Below are 19,433 nucleotides of genomic sequence, written 5' to 3'. Positions count from 1 at the left end.
ATTGGACTCTCGAACTTCCGCCAATTTCGAAAAATCGAGTTGTCTCATTCTAACATTCGGATCATATTAGTTTCCTACATTCTATTAAATTGTTCGTATTTAATCATGTTCTCCGCATCAGCAGATTTACATGGTAATTATATTATAGCCTTCTTTGAACAGGTTGTGTAATACGTTGAGCAATAGCAGACAAATGAGGAATTTTCACTTGTACCAGACGAGTGAACATGTGACTTTCCAGCTGTTCTATTTCTGTTTATATTAAATTAAGAAACACTTTCTGCTTGATGGTGTTCCCGCGCAAAGCAATTTATCATTAAAAGTAGGTCAAGTCGATCGCTAAATTTCTTCAGAAAAAAAATAAACAATATGATTTAAAAATCTAGATGTCGCCATTAGTTTAGATCTATTCATTTAGTAAATTATATTTTGCCTTTTCTAACTAATGTTGTCACTTCAACAGATACATGATATCATATAGATGATACAGAACAAGAGATTTTGCGTTTTACAGATGAACTAATTGTGGCCTGTAATGTCAAAGTTGTATGGCTTCTTGTGGTCTGCAGTAAATTATGTATCTAGTTATTTGTCACAATAACGTGCAGTTTCAGAAATGAGGACCTGAACAGTTTAGTCAGGCCCTGCAGCTTGTAAAATCTGTTGGTCCTGATGGCAGCGTGGCAATATTTATTATTTCGAAACACTGACTGATAGTTTTTCTTATTTCATGTACTCCACAAGCTGCTTTGTATATCTGGCAACTCACATCATATGGTATCAATTAATCTCCTACCCTAATTACACAGAGAAAATGTCTCACTCTCACAGATGGTACTTATTTGCTGGTCTGGTAATTACACATTAGCCAAGACAGGAATGGGCGCCAGACCATGGAGCATTGTCTCTTATTAAGTTAATGCTTTCTTCCTAAGTCATGTTCTATTCTAGAGTAACAGGCTATCTTCATCATGTCATGTCATAATCATGATATAATATTGACTCAGTAAAACTCTTTACTTCAGAACCAATGTTAGCGTCTCCCAGCAGTCCTGGGACCCACCAATATCTTCCAGGATACCTACTGGGAGAAAGTGTTCAGCATGGAATATCGGTATGTTGTTTCTTAACGAAGTATTTAACAAATGACATGACATAATTTTTGTGTCGAAGATTAATTGTTTCATTTAAACTTTTGAATTTTCTCATCTGCTTGGTGTTACTGTGGTTATGTATAAAATGTTTACAAGAATTTATTTATTCAGGATAATGAGATAAATGAGGAAATTCAATTTGTTCAATGAATATGTGATTCAAAGAATGGGGTTATCCTTCTTTATACTAATTTGTGATAATTGTGAGCTTTGGTAACCATGAGGTAACACCAATGCGTTTTTTTTTATTCATTTTATTTTCTTGTCAAATTTGCCAAAAGGCATGAGAAATATAAACTAAAAATGATTTTTTAAAAAGATCAGTTATAATTTTCAGTGCAATGGCATGAAATGAACAATCATATGTTCTAGTGCTTTAAATTTACAGGGGCCAATCATAATAGTCGTGTAGTTCTGTTTTTATCAGAATGCATGCAAAATTACCAGTAAAGTACTGGTAAAATAGGCCATGTGCATGTAAAATCTAACCCTATCTGTTCAAAATATGGAATGTACTAGTATTTTTTAAAAGCTATCGGTCCAGTGAATCAGTAAATTTATTAGTGAATCATGCCCCTGAATGGCAACAATGCTGATGCCTTTCTCTTGCAAAATCACTGGAACCATCATTGAATTTGATTACCAACATTTGATTTAATGTTCAGCATTCTTGGTATTAGATAACAATTCTCTATTGCAGCCAGCTGGTCCCCGACTTTGGTCCACAGGGGGTCACAGTCCCCAGAAGAATCCTTCATTCACCTCCCCCACTGGGGGTGCTGCAGCTGGGACCCCCAGGTTAGTCCTGCTGATGCTGGCTGACTCTGACTGGGTGGTGGTGGTTGTGTCAGGATGGATTTCATTACTTTCATACATTGAGTTAAAATTGGATAGTTCTTTTTGAACCAGTTTAACAGAAATCATTCTTCTAGTTAATCTGTAATGCCATGACATAATGTTTGGCTTGTGTTCTTTGACTTCTTTTGTGTAGTATATATAGTAAAACTGCGCAAAATGTCCAACTTAGAACACCTCCATAATGAGACACTTACCCAGTGTCATTGTGGCAATATGTTGTTGGACACGCATCTGTATATAAATGTATTGCTACACACTTGATTCAAATATCTCTTCCTCTAGCATGCTTACTCATGTCTTCTCCAGAAAGTGGTGGGGTAGCCTAGTGATTATAGCTTTCACTCGTCAAAACTGAAGACCTGGGTTCGATTCCCCACATGTACAATACGTGAAGCCTATTTCTGGTGCCCCTTGGTGTGATATTGCTCTAATATTACTAAAAGCAGCGTAAAACCATACTCGCTCACACACACTTTTTTCCCCGAAGTTCATTGCCTCCTCTTGATTACAGAGATTTATCCCGAACAAAAGACAAGGGCGGTGCACCTCCTGTCAAAAGTTTATTCCTGAGCCCCGGGGCTGACACGAGCTATATGTCTCCCGGACATCAGGTAAAGCAGGCTGCAACTACATGGTGTAGGAAGTCATGATGGAAGGATTCTTTTTAAAATTCTTCTTAATCCATAATAATCTTAATAATTCTTAATCCTTCTTAATCCTGTTGGTTTACAGCTTGTATTGCATTGACGTAAGTTAGCCGTTTAATTTGTTATTGATTGATTAACTAACATTTTGGTTTAAAATTCAATGTAGGTGCTTGGGGGAAAAATTGAAAAAAGATTAATTTAACTTCCACATTAGTACTGCTACTAATGAATGAAAAAGAAACTCGTACGGAAGTACTATTGTAAAATGATACCGAGAGATAGTTGATTGGTTTTTGTTGTTAAAAATATTTTAAAGAGTTCATGTATTATTCACCATGTTCACCATTTCTTCGAAGAGTGGTGATATAATCTTGTGGTTTTTTTCATTTCCCCTAATTGAGTATAATACTTGCATCTGTTGAAACAATGTATTGTTTTGTTCCAGTCTTTCGCATCACAGGTGCCGTCTAGGAGCACGGCCACGCCGGCTTCCCGGGGCGTGTCACCAGGACCACCCACCTCAGGTAAACAAAGAATCTTGCTTCAACAATCACCCAGACAGTGAAACCCTGATAACTGAACGTCCTGGGGACCATGTCGAATATTGAGTGATACATAGTTCTGAACAAGTAGAGTGTTTTTATGAGACCAGAATCCTTATCTATTTTTTTCATACAAACTTTCAGTTTTATTTTAGGGGATGTTTCACATTTTGACTATGTACTTGAAGTGTGCTCGGGGATGGGGGTGGTGGGTGTTATTGGCAATCAGACAGTGATAAACCAGGTGCACAAGTATTTCTACCTGTGAAGATTCTGTGGTAGAATAGGCCTTCAGCAACCCATGCTTGCCGCAAAAGGTGACTATGCTTGTCGTATAAGGCGACTAACAGGATTGGGTGGTCTGGCTCGCTGACTTGGTTGATGCATGTCATCGATCCCAATTGCGTGGATCGATGCTCATGATATAAATCAATGGATTGTCTGGTTCAGACTCGATTATTTACAGAACGCCGTCATATAGCTGGAATACTGCTGATTGCAGCATTAAACAACAAACCAACCAACCAGCATAAGTATTTCAATAATGGGAAGGTACTGAATGGTCAGCCTTTTCTGTGTTGTCATAATTGATTTACAGTCAAACCTCTCGTGTCGCCCATAGGGGCCTGGAAAATGTATGAGTTATCCGGGGTTCGAGACAACCAACAAAGGGAATTTTCAAACCAATCATCATTGTCATGAGAGATTACCAGGTCTCAACTACCGATTTCAAGGTGCACATAAATTTCAATGCTGCTGTTGGTTGGTTTGTTTGTTGTTAACGCTGCACTCAGCAATAATCCAGCTATATGATGGTGGTCTGTTGACCAGACAATCCAGTGATTGATGTCAGGAGCATCGATCCACGCAATTGGGATTGATGACATGCGTCAACCAATTCAGCGAGCCTGACCACCCGATCTTGTTCTTCGCCTTTTACAACAAGCATAGTCACCTTTGCTGCTGGTAGTGAAGGGGTGGAAACTCAGACGTATCATTGATCTAGCTGTCCCTATGGGGATTGGTGTGATTGTTTTAGTCCTTTCTCGAATAATTGATTCACTAATATAATCTTTAATCCATATAACTCATTTGTCCAAATCCCTTATACCCTGCTTCAAGTAAACAGCTTCAAGCTTTTTCCAAGTTAGTGAAAGTCGCGTGACAGCAGAAGTTAGCCTCCGCTCCGCTTACAGCTGTTTTCTATCAATTTTGAATTAGTTTTAATTCTTTTACAATGTCACATTAAAACAAGTCACAGTTTGAGACAGCCGGGAATTCAACACTTCCAGTTTTGACACTACAAGGTTTGACTGTAATTGATAGATGATAAAGATATAAAATGCATGTAATTTTAATCAAGGTTTGAACCTGTTAAATGGCGACTTGGTTGATTGCGTGTTATCGTACAACGGCATCGATCGTTGCTCACAATATCAATCACTGGATTAATTTTTTACAGGCCACTGTCATATAGGTGGAACAGTGCTGAGTGCGACATTAAATAACGAACAAACAATTGAACCTGTTGGAAGGTTAATTGTTGGCATTATCTATTGGTGTTCGACACTGACCAAGATTTGTCAGTGGTCCAAAAGACTAGCTCACAGAAAAATTTACTGGTCCTGTTAGATCTCTACTAGACACAATGGTCCTGACCAAAAAAGGTTATGAAAGGTATTACTTCATTGCACAATTAGAATGAAAACAAGCCAAGAAGGCTACCACTGTGCCACGCAGGCTGCTGGTTTTGCTTGGAGTTGTTGATTTCAAAAGTCGTACAAACTTACATTACTTTGTTCATCCCCAAATTAACACTAGACCTGCGGACTAGCATTATCGTCCTTGAGAAAATATGCTGGACTTGGACCAGTGCTAGTGTCGAACACTGTCTATATCTAGGGTTACTTTCAGGTTTATTTCCTGGTGCCACAACACCGAGAACTGCTGGGGATAGTTTCATCGTCCCTCCCTCCAAGATCCCCACATCCCCGGCACAGATGGACCCATTTTATACACAAGGGTAGGCAGCTGGACCAGTCCATTCAGGAAGTTATAATTATCTTTCATTGCGTGAAATTATAATTACATTGTATTACAAATGCAAGTGTGTGCTTCAATCTGATTGGTTTGAAAATGTTGATTGTTCATGAATGAACATACACGACTGCACGACCAGATCACTCAAAGTGAACAGTTCTGATCAAATCATTCGAAAACTCTGTTGAAGTGTGCCTGACTTCTGTTTTTGTGGCCCAACAGAGCTCCAGATAACTTTTTGAGCAATTGAGTTTTTACTCTAGGGTTTCTATTTTAATTGGGTTACCAATATTATTTCACATGTTTTTGTATGCAAGATGATTGAAAGAAATTGGGTTTTGAATATATTGAGGGAGTATTTTACGCAAATACGCAGCTTATCTGTAGCTCTGGCCCAAACATCCCAAATATGACAATAACATTCCACTGATCTCTAGCGTAAAACGCTGCGAGTAGGTCAAAGTTGTCTTTCCTTATTCCGATGGTGACCCTGCCCTTCGTTCGAAGTTGACACTGACATGTAAGCAGACTTGAGTTTGTTTATTTTCACGTCTTCAGTAGAGGGTTGTACAGTTAATATAAACGTCTTTGGCCAGCACTCTGATTTCCCTCTTCCAAAATGGTACCGACATAAATTCAGCTGATAGATCAAGGAAACCGAAGCTTTTTGATTGCACAACGAGGACCCCGTCGATGCAAGTGTTGGCCTGAGATTCAAAGCGCGGCGCTAATTGAGTTTTTAAGTTTTCTTTCAGTTGTCCTGTGTACTAACAACAATGCGCTTTGATTACCATGAGTTGAATAAATATTTAAAATAAGATCTTGGCCCTTGATGGTGTCATATTGCACACAACATCAGGAACACGTTGTTAATGCGTATGTATAGAAATGTCAACAATGCCCATATTTGGGCACATATCAATATACATGCGCAACCAGATTTGCAACCGGTTTCAGTTTGGTTTGTTTTGTATTAACACTTAAATACATATTTGATGTGGGAAATAAATAAAATACCACACTCATTTTCATTAGATACCATTTTTACGAAACTCGTGCACATTTCTATGGTGTCTGACGTCGCTTTCGCTCGGTCAGATACCATAGAAAATTCACTCATTAAATAAAAATAGTATTTAACAAGAATCAGTGTAGTATTCTCAATATAGACATCTGTATCACAATATGTTGTAATACATTTTTGGCCAAGACACAGCCCTACTAACTTTAATCATTGTTTTTTGTAGGGATAGTCTGAAGGCAGAGGATATCCTTGATGAAACATGGGTGACAGTTTTTGGGTATGACTCACAGATTATACACGTTGTAATGGTTGTATTTCTGTATGATATATATCAACATCACGTTAACTTCTTCCTTTGTTACTGTTGTGGCAGTTGGGTAGATGCAACGTTACTTACCGTGTCATCAGTATTTTCCTCTTTATTTAACTAGAAATTCAATCAGGGAAAATGTTTTTTTATCTTGTTCATTTGTCTTTGTGTAAACAGATTTTTAAAAAATAAACAATTTGAACCCTTAAGCTTTGTTCAGGAGATATATTACAGGTTTAAATGTGCACATCTTTGTACATGTTTGTTCTGCAGGTTCCCACCGGCTGCTACGTCTTTCATTGTACAGCAGTTCTCACAGTATGGCAATATCATGAAGCATGTGGTAAGGAAACTGGCCTCATGTTGACCTCCGTTCATGTTTCAGTTAGGCATACTCATATATGTGACCGTCTCCGTGGTTTTGGGGATAGAGCATCTGCCCAGAGAGTGGAAGGTAGAGTTTTCGATCCCTGGACGTGTCATACCAAAAGATGGTACTTCTTGTTACCCTGTTGGTGCTCGCTCTTTAGGGCTAAAACAAGGACTGGTCGGCTCGTAGTCAGTATACAGTGTCTGTGTGGGGTATCCATGTCAAACTGCGGCTTGGTATCTCACTTGGCTAGCATTATAAGACCAGCATTAGTCTGGACTAGTGCAAGCAGCCACACGCACATGAATGCGCGTTATGTACCGGTAAGTCACATGTTGTGTTGCAGACTGTAAACATAAGTAAACAGATTAAGAATTCCAGTGATATGTTGTGTTGCAGTCATCCATGGAGGGCAACTGGATGCACATTCACTACCAGTCCAAGATACAGGCCAAGAAGGCCCTCAGTAAGAACGGCAAGGTGTTCGGCAACAGCATGATGGTCGGGGTACTGCCCTGCATAGACAAGGTATAGTGGTCAGCTGTCTTAATGAGTTTCACTAAACAGTTCAACAGTATGGATTTTTGAAAGGTTTCTTAAATCAAACCATGTATCAGTAATTTGTTTCATACTGATCTATGGCGTCGCAATTCAATGTGCAGAGTTGCGTCCCTTTGGCATGTCAGAAACCTATGATTGTGGGTCCGCCCCAATTATGTTTCTAGGTTTGTCAGCACCATACCCTTGCTCATGGGTTTCACCGAAGTGGTAAACGTCCGAGAACTGCATCACTTTCCTCCCATATTAAGCTGACACGCTGTGATATAACTGGAATACTGTTAAAAGCGGCGTTAAACCCAACTTACTCACATAATGATCCTTGGATCTCACCACCATAACCATGCTTGGGAGGATTACTTTGTTCAACAGGGGCGGTCGGGTAGCCTTGTGGTTACAGCATTCGCTCTTCACGCCGAAGACCCGGGTTCGATTCCTGACATGGGTACAATGTGTGAAGCCCATTTCTGGTGTCCCCCGCCGTGATATTGCTGGAATATTGCTAAAAGCGGCGTAAAACCATACTCACTCACTCACTTTTTTCAACAAAAAGCTAACACGCCATATGTCTGAAGTAATGTTCAAAGCAGCATTAAACTATAATTCAGGTTGATGTTTTCATGTGATCATTGGTCATGGAAGCTCAGTTTGCCACTGCAACCATAGACTGGAGTCATGGAAATAGCATCCATTGGGACCTGAGGCTGACATCATGGCTCATGAAGAGTCAGAGTTGAACAATTAAATCAAAGTCAGACGGAATGAGTGCTTGTGAATCAGTTTGTCTACTTCAGAGTGTAATGGACGACAACAAGGAGAATGACGACATGATGGCCACACCCACGATGAACCTGTCTCGATTCGGGGACACAAGCACCTCCTCCAAACACACACCCATCCGGCCCCTCACTTCCGCCTACCAGGCATCTAGGACAGACTATGAGGTATGATGGGAGAGGATCCTGTTTGTCAGAGCCTGAACATCTGGGAACTATAGCTACTGAGAGAGGTGACCTTGGAAGTCCTACTCTCTGCTAGGACACTGGGTCCATCGCTGTGGGAAGGGCTTCAGATCGGTTCATAGTCTAGGATATTGAAAGATTATCGTCTAAAATGTTTGACGGATGTTTTTTTTAAAATTGGTAGTGCTATAGAAGAATGTCCCTTTAAAAAGTCATGAAGATGTCCCAATGCCACCTGTCTCAAGTAATATTACTGTATGTGTCGACCTTACTGTCAGAGGTGTACCATGTTACCACTAGGACTCTCTGAATTCCTGTGCCTTAGTATGGACAAAAAAGATTATCTAATTTCTCATGTCTTAGCAGGGGTCTACAAGATTATCTGAATTCCTGTGCCTTAGCATGGGTCTACAAGATTATCAGAATTCTCGTGCCTTAGCATGGGTCTACAAGATTATCTGAATTCCTGTGCCTTAGCATTGGTCTACAAGATTATCTGAATTCCTGTGCCTAAGCATGGGTCTACAAGATTATCTGAATTCCTGTGCCTTAGCATTGGTCTACAAGATTATCTGAATTCCTGTGCCTTAGCATGGGTCTACAAGATTATCTGAATTCTCGTGCTTTAGCATGGGTCTACAAGATTATCTGAATTCCTGTGCCTTAGCATGGGTCTACAAGATTATATGAATTCTCGTGCTTTAGCATGGGTCTACAAGATTATCTGAATTCCTGTGCCTTAGCATGGGTCTACAAGATTATCTGAATTCTCGTGCTTTAGCATGGGTCTACAAGATTATCTGAATTCCTGTGCCTTAGCATGGGTCTACAAGATTATCTGAATTCCTGTGCCTTAGCATGGGTCTACAAGATTATATGAATTCTCGTGCTTTAGCATGGGTCTACAAGATTATCTGAATTCCTGTGCCTTAGCATGGGTCTACAAGATTATCTGAATTCCTGTGCCTTAGCATGGGTCTACAAGATTATCTGAATTCTCGTGCTTTAGCATGGGTCTACAAGATTATATGAATTCTCGTGCCTTAGCATGGGTCTACAAGATTATCTGAATTCCTGTGCCTAAGCATGGGTCTACAAGATTATCTGAATTCTCGTGCTTTAGCATGGGTCTACAAGATTATCTGAATTCTCGTGCTTTAGCATGGGTCTACAAGATTATCTGAATTCCTGTGCTTTAGCATGGGTCTACAAGATTATCTGAATTCCTGTGCCTAAGCATGGGTCTACAAGATTATCTGAATTCTCGTGCTTTAGCATGGGTCTACAAGATTATCTGAATTCCTGTGCCTTAGCATGGGTCTACAAGATTATATGAATTCCTGTGCCTTAGCATGGGTCTACAAGATTATATGAATTCTCGTGCTTTAGCATGGGTCTACAAGATTATCTGAATTCCTGTGCCTTAGCATGGGTCTACAAGATTATCTGAATTCTCGTGCTTTAGCATGGGTCTACAAGATTATCTTAATTCCTGTGCCTTAGCATGGGTCTACAAGATTATCTGAATTCTCGTGTCTTAGCATGGGTCTACAAGATTATATGAATTCTCGTGCCTTAGCATGGGTCTACAAGATTGTCTCAATTCCCATGCCTACAACCAGCATTGTTGACGTACAACACATCCACACACGCACCCATGCATGAAGGCGAAAAACACCACCATTTTGGCCATGTAAACTAAGCTCTGACATCAAAGCAGATATATGTATTCACAGTGATGGAATAACATAGTGCAGTGTTCCCGCTGGCTTTTGAAACTGCCAGTCCTTGTGGACTGGCACCTCTAAAAATCACCATTCCCCCCTAATTTTTGCCAGTCCCAACTTTCAACAAATAAAAAAACGTATGAAAATTATTTGGTTTTAATTCTTTCAACATCAAGTTCAGTTCAAAGATGTAATCTCTGAAGTCACTTAGTTAGATCTTTACCTCATTCACACAAGCTTCAGTCACAATTTTCTCTTCTTTTTTTTAACATTTCGCAACAAATAGATATTTAACCTAGAAATAGACAAGAGGAAAACCCTGATGGTAATAAACAAGCTGACTTTGTTCGAAAAATGTACTTATATAAATATCATCGATGTTTTATTCAACAACAAAGATTTATAAGGTACTTTATTTGCCGGTCCACAGGGACTGGCAGTCACATGAATTACCGCTCCACGCCTAAATTTACCGGGAATAAAAATGGTAATTACTGGTAAACGGGAACACTGATCGTGTATGAACTGGTGAAGTACTGACAATAGTCCTTTCTTCAAGAGAATGATGTTGTTTCATTGTTATTTTCAGGTTTTAAAAGGCAACCAACCACCACAGAAAGATAACAGTTTTATATCTAAGGTGAAAGAGTACATGTTGGGATGGTAGTTGACTCCGAGAGTAATGTTTTCCTCTACGCTACTTGGGACAGATGGTGCAAGATGATGCTTGTGTGCTCTTGTCAACACTTGGTGAGTTACGCTTTACAAACCTAACAAAGTTTTGTGGACCACAAGTGTTGACTTTATTGATGGGATGACCAAAAGTTAACAAAGCTGTTTGTGATAACCTGGACTCCATTGTCTCCAAGAGAAAGAGTTTCAAGATAAGTGTTCCAGGTTCGAGAGGTCAAGAGCGAAGAATGGACAAAGGGACACTGGAAGCGAAACAAATGAATACTTGTCAAGAAACTATTCTTTACAGTTTGTCCAAGGAGCAAAGCTACAGAGAAAAGACATAGGATATAAATTTGGTTGATTACATTAAAGATTATTGCTGGAATATTGTGGATAATTTCACAATTCTTGGCAAACTTCAATGGAGCATTACTATTACTGTTATTGAGAGCATGCTGGTTATTTCAGATGAAGATTGATTGGTGAAGGCCAGTTTTTAAGGCTAATCTGAACAGATGAAAATTGTTCAACAGTTTTCTAAACCGACTCTGATAATGTAGTTCAATTTGTCAGTAAGTGATCATTTTGAAGATGTTCAGTCTCCCTGTTACTGGAAAGTTCTGTGGGGTTTTCATGAGACTGTAGCCTGACTGGGCAATGTCATGATTGTAGAGATGGTCCATCATTGACAAGACATTTGTAGGACTTGGCTTTGTTCAGGGATGTGTTTTGAGACTTGGCTGTGACTTGTTATAAATGAAATATATTCTAGAATGTCACTTATGCTGTACAATCTGAATAGAAGCTACTCAATGAAAGCAGAATCATTGGTGGAATATTCACATTATTCTTCATCAGGGTTATGTAACACAGACAATGTCAGAGTATTGGTATTTTAATAAAATCATACATTGCATACTCCTTCTATTCCATATCTATTTTACACTCGCTTGTACAAAGTCTGAAATAAAGTCTTAACACTTACTGCTCGTTTGGTATGATGTGAGGTTGGTTGGTTGTTTAATGCCACACTCAGCAATATTCCAGCTATATGACGGCGGTCTGTAAATAATCGAGTCTAGACCAGACAATCCAGCGATTGATATCATGAACATCTATCCACGCAATTGGGATCGATGACATGCATCAACCAAGTCAGCAAGCCTGACCAACCGATGCCGGTAGTCACCTCTTCCAACAAGCATAGTCACCTTTTACTGCTTGTCACCTTTTACAGCAAGCATGGGTTGCTAAAGAGACCTGTTGTAGAATTCTGTCTCAGCACTACATGTTCTGAAGAATGGGAGGAGGACCTTGGTTGTGCCAATAGATTCAGTTAAGGATGCACAAGCCCCTTACCTGGGTGTGTTATGCCTGTCGTACTGGCCGGTAGATTCCCTGAGTCCAGATACAGTCTGGATCTCCAAGTTCCTGTCCATCAAGCTGTCATTGTCCAATTCATGAGGCACAGTTCCCTCGTCCACTGCAGAAATCAACTGATCATTCACCTCCAAACAAACCTACCTATAGCTAGTACTAGTAGTAGTGAATGTTGTTTGTTTGTTGTTTAACGCTGCACTCAGCAATATTCCAGCTATATGACGAGGGTCTGTAAATAATTGAGTCTGGACCAGACAATCCAGCGATTGATATCATGAGCATTGGTCCACGCAAATGGGATATGATGACATGCATCAACCAAGTCAGCGAGCCTGACCACCCGATCCCGTTAGTCGCCTCCTACGACAAGCATAGTCGCCTTTTACGGCAAGCATGGGTTGCTGAAGACCTATTCTACCCCGGATCTTCAAGTGTCTAGTTATGAATGGGTGACTAACCTGGAATCGCTCGATGATGAGTTGTTTTTTTATCAGACGCACATTTTCCTAAGATCGGAAAAGTGAACCTTGTGCAAGATTTGCGCTCACGCGGCACTGTATCTACCTCCGGCTATAAAATTACGCAGCCCTAGATGTAGAATATTAAATTTCCTATCGGATGGTGTAAATGTACTGCAAATATTAAACCGGTTTGAAAAAAATACACTGCTAGGTGTTGCCTGAGAAATTATTCAGCGATGAAAAACAGGAAATTTCTCCGCTTTTTATCGTACACCGATAAAAGTTCTGTGCGACGATTTGTTTTATTTAGCAGCTTTACGGAGACTGCCTTATATCTGAACGACATAAATATATATCAAATTGAGTTCTATGCGTATGTATAAAGACATAAATTCAATGCAAAACATTGCCCGCCGTGAATGACGAAAACTAATTTTTCCACTATGACGTGAAAAGGCGACAAAGAGGTTACGCACGTACAAAGAAAAGGGGGAATAACTCCGCTATGCTTAGTGAGAATTAACTGTGGGTAAGAACAATATATTTTCGTAGTGTTTACTTCACAAGAAACCAAACTATTCCGACACAAATATCGATATTAAAACTGTATACGTTTAGGTATATACAAAACAAACAAAAAAAGACATAAGAAAGGCTGAAATCGTACTTCATAAAAAAAGAAGTAATAGCGAAATTGATGGCCCTATCTTGCCAATACATTACTCCTTAGATTCCAAAAGATCTAAAGAGACGCAACTCTGAACAGCGAATTTCGGCTCCTTAGACGACTGGGACACAGCGTCCCTCAATAGGTAGTCAGTGCAGTAGGTATAAAATACTAGTATATGATTGCTACAGAATATCACAGATTCATTGGTCATGTATCAATGCATGCATCTTGTATGAATGTTTATAAAATCGAGCTAGGGAGGGACGCTCAGTGCTCAAATCCGAGTTCGACTCCCAATGTACGCGTGACATGGTAGCAGATATACATATTCATTGAAATAGTGCGTTTTGGCGATTCGTTTTTTATATTGCGTTTTTACACGGGGCTTCGAAAATGCAACCAAAAATATTGATAACACCATCAGGCTTCACTACATGTTAAATCTCGTATCAATTTATGGTTCCGCGTTTGTTACCTATTTGCTTAAAACCACTTGCGTTTCTTTTGCGTGTGAGTATAATTGAGTCTGGTCCAGACAATTCAATGACTGACATCATGAGCACCGATCCACGTAATTCGGACAGTATGACGTGCATCAGCAAAGTCAGCGATCCCATTAGTCGCCTCTTACGACAAGCACAGTCGCAATCATGGGTTGCTCAAGACCTTTTCTGTCCCGGTTAACAATGATGACCAAAGTCTTTAGATACATTTTATATTTTGGTCTGTGATTCGTGTCATACGTGAAAGCTTACGGTTAACAGAGACAGACCTAAGGTTCTCATATTTGGTTCCAAACAAATGTCTGTAAATAATCGTATCTGGACCAGACAATCCAGTGATCGACATCATGAGCATCGACTTACGCAAATGAGAAACGATGAAATGCATCAACCAGGTCAGCGAGTCCGACCATCCGCTCCCGTACGCCTCTTACAAGAGTGAGTGAGTGAGTATGTTTTTACGCCGCTTTTATCAATATTCCAGCAATATCACGGCGGGGGACACCAGAAATGGGCTTCACACATTGTACCCATATCGGGAATCGAACTCGGGTCTTCAGCTTGACGAGCGAACGCTTTAACCACTAGGCTACCCGACCGCCCCCCTCTTACAAGAAGCATGGGTTGCTGAAGACCTATTCTGACACGGATTTGCACGAGACGACTTTCACCTCACTGGTCACAGCATATGTTCTGTACGTCTCGCTGCAGCTCGCTACACACTCCCAGGACAAAGTGAGAACATAAAATACAAGAACAAGAACATTTGTGGGTTCATGTTGCCTATCTACGCGAAGCGGTTGTAAAATATCAGTCAGCTGCTTGTTACCACAAAGGTGAGGTGAGGTGAAATGGGGTTTAACGTCGCGTTTAAGATTATTGCACTTATATAGCGACGTGTGTGTGTGTGTGTGTGTGTGTGTGTGTGTGCCCGGACTGATGCCGATTTATAGTGCTAGCACACTGAGAAACCATGCCGCAGTTTTAACATGAATACCCCACCCAGACACAGTATACTGACTCCGAGCTGACCAGTCCTTGTTTTAGCCCCTTAATGCCGAGCGCCAGACGGTAACAAGTATCATCTTTTAACGTCTTTTGGTATGACGCGGCTGGGGATCGAAGAGTCGAGGTAGTCTCGAAAATGATTATCTTCGATGTCACTATACCATATGTCTGCTCCACCATCTGCTGCAGTCCTCCACCCTGCCTCCACCATCTGCTGCAGTCTTCCACCCAGCCTCCATCATCTGCTGCAGTCTTCCACCCAGTCCCCACCATTTGCTGCAGTCCTCCATCCAGTCCCCACCATCTGCTGCAGTCTTCCACCCAGCCTCCACATCTGCTGCAGTCCTCCATCCAGTCCCCACCATCTGCTGCAGTCTTCCACCCAGCCTCCACATCTGCTGCAGTCCTCCATCCAGTCCCCACCATCTGCTACAGTCCTCCACCCAGCCTCCACCATCTGCTACAGTCCTCCACCCAGCCACCACCATCTGCTACAGTCCTCCATCCAGCCTCCACCATCTGCAGCAGTCCTCCACCCAAACCATCCACCATCTCCTGCAGTTCTCCATCCAGCCTCCACCATCTGCTGCAGTTTTCCACCCAGTCTCCACCATCTGCTACAGTCCTCCACCCAGCCTCCACCATCTGCTGCAGTCCTCCATCCAGTCCCCACCATCTGCTACAGTCCTCCATCCAGTCTCCACCATCTGCTGCAGTCTTCCACCCAGTCTCCACCATCTGCTGCAGTCTTCCACCCAGTCTCCACCATCTGCTACAGTCCTCCATCCAGTCCCCACCATCTGCTACAGTCCTTCACCCAGCCTCCACCATCTGCTGCAGTCCTCCATCCAGCCTCCATCATCTGCTGCAGTCCTCCATCAAGCCTCCGCCATCTGCTGCAGCCTTCCACCCAGTTTCCAGTATCTGCTGCAGTCCTCCATCCAGCCTCCACCATCTGCTGCAGTCCTCCACCCAGCCTCCAACATCTGCTGCAGTCCTCCACCCAGCCTCCACCATCTGCTGCAGTCCTCCAACCAGCCTTCCATCCAGTCTCCGCCATCTGCTGCAGTCCTCCAACCAGCCTCAGCCCAGTCTCCACCATCTGCTGCAGACTTCCACCCAGTTTCCACCATCTGCTGCAGTCCTCCACCCGGCCTCCACCATCTGCTGCAGTCTTCCACCCAGTCTCCACCATCTGCTGCAGTCCTCCACCCAGTCTCCACCATCTGCTGCAGTCCTCCACCCAGTCTCCCCCATCTGCAGCAGTCCTCCACCCAAACCATCCACCATCTGCTACAGTCCTCCATCCAGCCTCCACCATCTGCTACAGTCCTCCACCCAGACTCCACCATCTGCTGCAGCCTTCTATCCACTCTCCACCATCAGCTGCAGTCCTCCACCATCTGCTGCAGCCCTCCACCCAACCTCCACCATATGCTGCAGTCCTCCACCCAGTCTCCATCACCTGCTGCAGTCCTCCACCATCTGCTGCAGCCTTCCACCCAACCTCCACCATATGCTGCAGTCCTCCACCCAGTCTCCACCATATGCTGCAGTCCTCCACCCAGTCTCCACCATCTGCTGCAGTCCTCCATCCAGCCTCCACCATCTGCTGCAGTCCTCCACCATCTGCTGCAGCCCTCCACCCAACCTCCACCATATGCTGCAGTCCTCCACCCAGTCTCCACCATCTGCTGCAGTCCTTAAACCATATATACTACTTAAACCACCTTCAAGGGTACAGCAACTAACAACCTCACTTTTCAAATTTATTCTACCAATTCTAAAAGATATAATGTATTGATTACACAGCATATGTTTCAAAATATATGATACAATTCTATTTAATTTAAAAAGCTAATTAATTGAGAACTTATATTTTTGAAACGTTCCTTTAAGGATGAAACTTTGATTTTGTCTTTGACTGTAATTCTCTCAACACAAGGGATGCAGAACGGATGAGCCTCACCTTTTAATAATAATTTATGAGTATAGCGTGAATAGCCAATACGACATCATCGCATATAACCTCTACAACTCTGAGCTGACCAAGGTAGGTGTAGCCGATAGTTGGTTTTATAGGTAATTTATTTACACCTACTTGGATGTCCCACTTCGTTAGCCAGAAATCTCTGATTTAACATCTAATTACAGGTTTATTATCACTGTATTGGATTAGAAGTTGTGTGACAGATTTGTTGAATGCGGTCTTCACAGGAGTATCGGCCATTGTGTTACCAATGGTTCCAACATGGCTTGTTAACCGATAAAAGACGATGTCATACTGGCCAGGAGCACGATCATTGTGTAATTCTATAATTTCGCTTAAAAGTGGATGTTGATTTGAAATATCCTTAATGGCCTGAAGACAGGAAGGGGAATTTGAAAATATCATGCATTATTTAAGTTTAGATTGAGTAGATATAGTCTATAGCTGTGGAAATTGCTGTGTAAACATTAGACTATCGTCTGGTAATCTTGATTTTTTGGTTTTGGATCCAATGACAGTAGCGCTAGCAGCTGAGTCACCATCCTTGGATCTAAACTGGGCGGCAATAGAAAGTATAGGTCGAGTTCCATGATCGATAAAAAAACAAACAAGAAGAGGTTTTGTTGTGAATTATAATATAATCTAGGGAGGGGTAACAAATGATTGATCAACCACAGTTTGAATGAAATTGTGCTATCACAGGTAATCTAAGCTCAAGGTAAACAATGGTGGGGTAAGAAATTTCATTTTCAAAAGTTGTCTGAAATGTCACCAAAAAATTGTCAGACACACTACAAGTTCATTGTCGACACAGTTGCCTTCAAAAACGTGTAGGAGGCACGGGTGGTCCAGTCGTCTAAGGCGCTGCGATTCGCTGTGAAGAGTTGCGTCCCTTGGGCACGCCAGAAACCTAGGATTCGACCCGATTTTGTTTCAAGGTTTATCAGCACCATACCCGTGCTCGTGGGTTTCACCGAAGTGGTAAACGTCCCAGACCTGCATCAATTCGGGCTTTCCTTCCACATTAAACTGACACGCCGTGATATAACTGTAATAGTGTTAAAAGCGGCGTTAAACCTAACTCACTCACTCAATAGCGTGTATAACCTCCAGCTGCCTCACTGCATGCTGTGATACGCCGCCTTATCGATGGCGTCAGTCTTGTGATGACGTGGACTGGAATCCGTTGCCACTCGTCTCTCAGGGCCTGCTGCAATTCTTGTCTGTTGACGGGAGTCTGAGGGCGTGCTCTAATCTGTCTGTGAAGATGTTCCCACAGATGTTTTCATATCGGTTCATATCGGTTGAGTGGGCAGGCCAGGGCAAAACTTCAACGTTCTGTTGGTTTAGAAAGTTCCGAGTCCGTCTTACAGTATGGGCCCTGGCATTGTCGTATTGAAACAATGTCCCCTGCTGTTGGTTTTGTAAGGACGGAAGCACAACTGGCTGCAACACTTGGTCTCTGTACTGCACATCGATCAGTTTTCCCTGTATAATCACCAAATCAGTCTTCTGATCTCCACAAATACCGCCCCACACCATGACACCTCCCCCGCCGAATGGATGGACCTCTCGAATACACGCCGGAGCCCTCTGCGTCGATAAACCCGTTCTCTGCCGTCATTTCGAAACAAGTTAAATCGATTTTCATCAGTAAACAGCACTCGACGCCAATTTCTCACTTGCCAGCGTCGAACCTGCCTCGCCCATCGCAGTCTCAGACGTCGATGTTGAGCAGTTAGTACCATTCCTCGGAAAGGACGATACGCTCGGATTCCAGCAGCACGAAGTCGTCGTAGTACTTACGTTGGCTAATGGAATATCCCAACGCTGTTGCTGCCGTCGCCGTCGCCGTCGCCGTTACGAATCTGTTTCGCAGGTGAATGAGCCGTATCTGACCGTCTTCCAGTCGTGTTGTCACTCGGGGTCGTCCGGTTCATTGCCTAATCATTGTATGAACGTCGGAGCTTCCGTACGGATGCACAACTTGATCTTCAGCAACATCTTACGCAACACATGTGTTCAAATAATATCACCATTAGATGAGAAAGGTCTGTAAAGAACTACCTCAGTAAGTCAGTTACAATCACAGCGCGTCGTAATACATTTACACCAAGTACAAGACGTAAAAATGGCTGACAAGATAAACGTGACAGGAGAAGTTGTTAATGAACCTGTGGCGGTTACACGTGTTAGTCATCAATGATCAACTGGCCGATGATTGAAAGGTGATAAAAGATGTGTCAAACAGACACTAAGGTAAATTCATAGATTGCTGGAGACGGTCACTGTCAGCCTAGACACGGATCGAGTCGATACTAGGATAATTTGGATGTACATTCTTTCGTTTGTTCATTAGGATGGGCCGTAGCGAGGATATTCGTCAACAATCATGCAATCATGCAGTCAAGCTGTCTGACGTTTCTCAATGTATACTGAACCGCTGAGGACAAGATTAAAGGCTCTAAATGATCAGAAAGAACGCTTATGTATGTTTTCGTGCAAGGGAATTCCCAGGGGTTTCCCCAGGAATGTGGAAGTAGTCCGTCAGTGT

At 42.1% G+C, this 19,433-nt stretch overlaps 2 protein-coding genes across 2 annotated transcripts; both read left to right on the top strand.

Moving 5' to 3' along the window:
- The first annotated feature begins 13 nt into the window (after positions 1–13).
- LOC139462063 (nucleoporin NUP35-like) lies at positions 14–11,065 on the top strand. The gene is made up of 11 exons (XM_071243566.1): positions 14–133; positions 1,026–1,114; positions 1,855–1,952; positions 2,524–2,623; positions 3,105–3,183; positions 5,116–5,224; positions 6,489–6,542; positions 6,849–6,918; positions 7,345–7,473; positions 8,298–8,447; positions 10,782–11,065. Exons 1-11 carry the CDS (start codon positions 106–108, stop codon positions 10,857–10,859), a joined length of 984 nt encoding a protein of 327 aa, XP_071099667.1. The 5' UTR covers positions 14–105; the 3' UTR covers positions 10,860–11,065.
- Positions 11,066–15,025: 3,960 nt separating this feature from the next.
- Positions 15,026–17,590, top strand: LOC139461647 (uncharacterized). Its single transcript, XM_071243112.1, has 2 exons — positions 15,026–16,627; positions 17,582–17,590. The coding sequence occupies exons 1-2, from the start codon at positions 15,026–15,028 to the stop codon at positions 17,588–17,590; spliced, it is 1,611 nt and encodes a 536-aa protein (XP_071099213.1).
- Positions 17,591–19,433: the final 1,843 nt, after the last annotated feature.

This window comes from Haliotis cracherodii, unplaced genomic scaffold (genome assembly GCF_022045235.1).
Source record: "Haliotis cracherodii isolate W230 unplaced genomic scaffold, xgHalCrac1.p SCAF_15, whole genome shotgun sequence".
Taxonomy (NCBI): Eukaryota; Metazoa; Mollusca; class Gastropoda; order Lepetellida; family Haliotidae; genus Haliotis; species Haliotis cracherodii.
The sequence above is the reverse complement of the archived record's forward strand: the minus strand, read 5'-3'. Positions and strand labels throughout refer to the sequence as shown.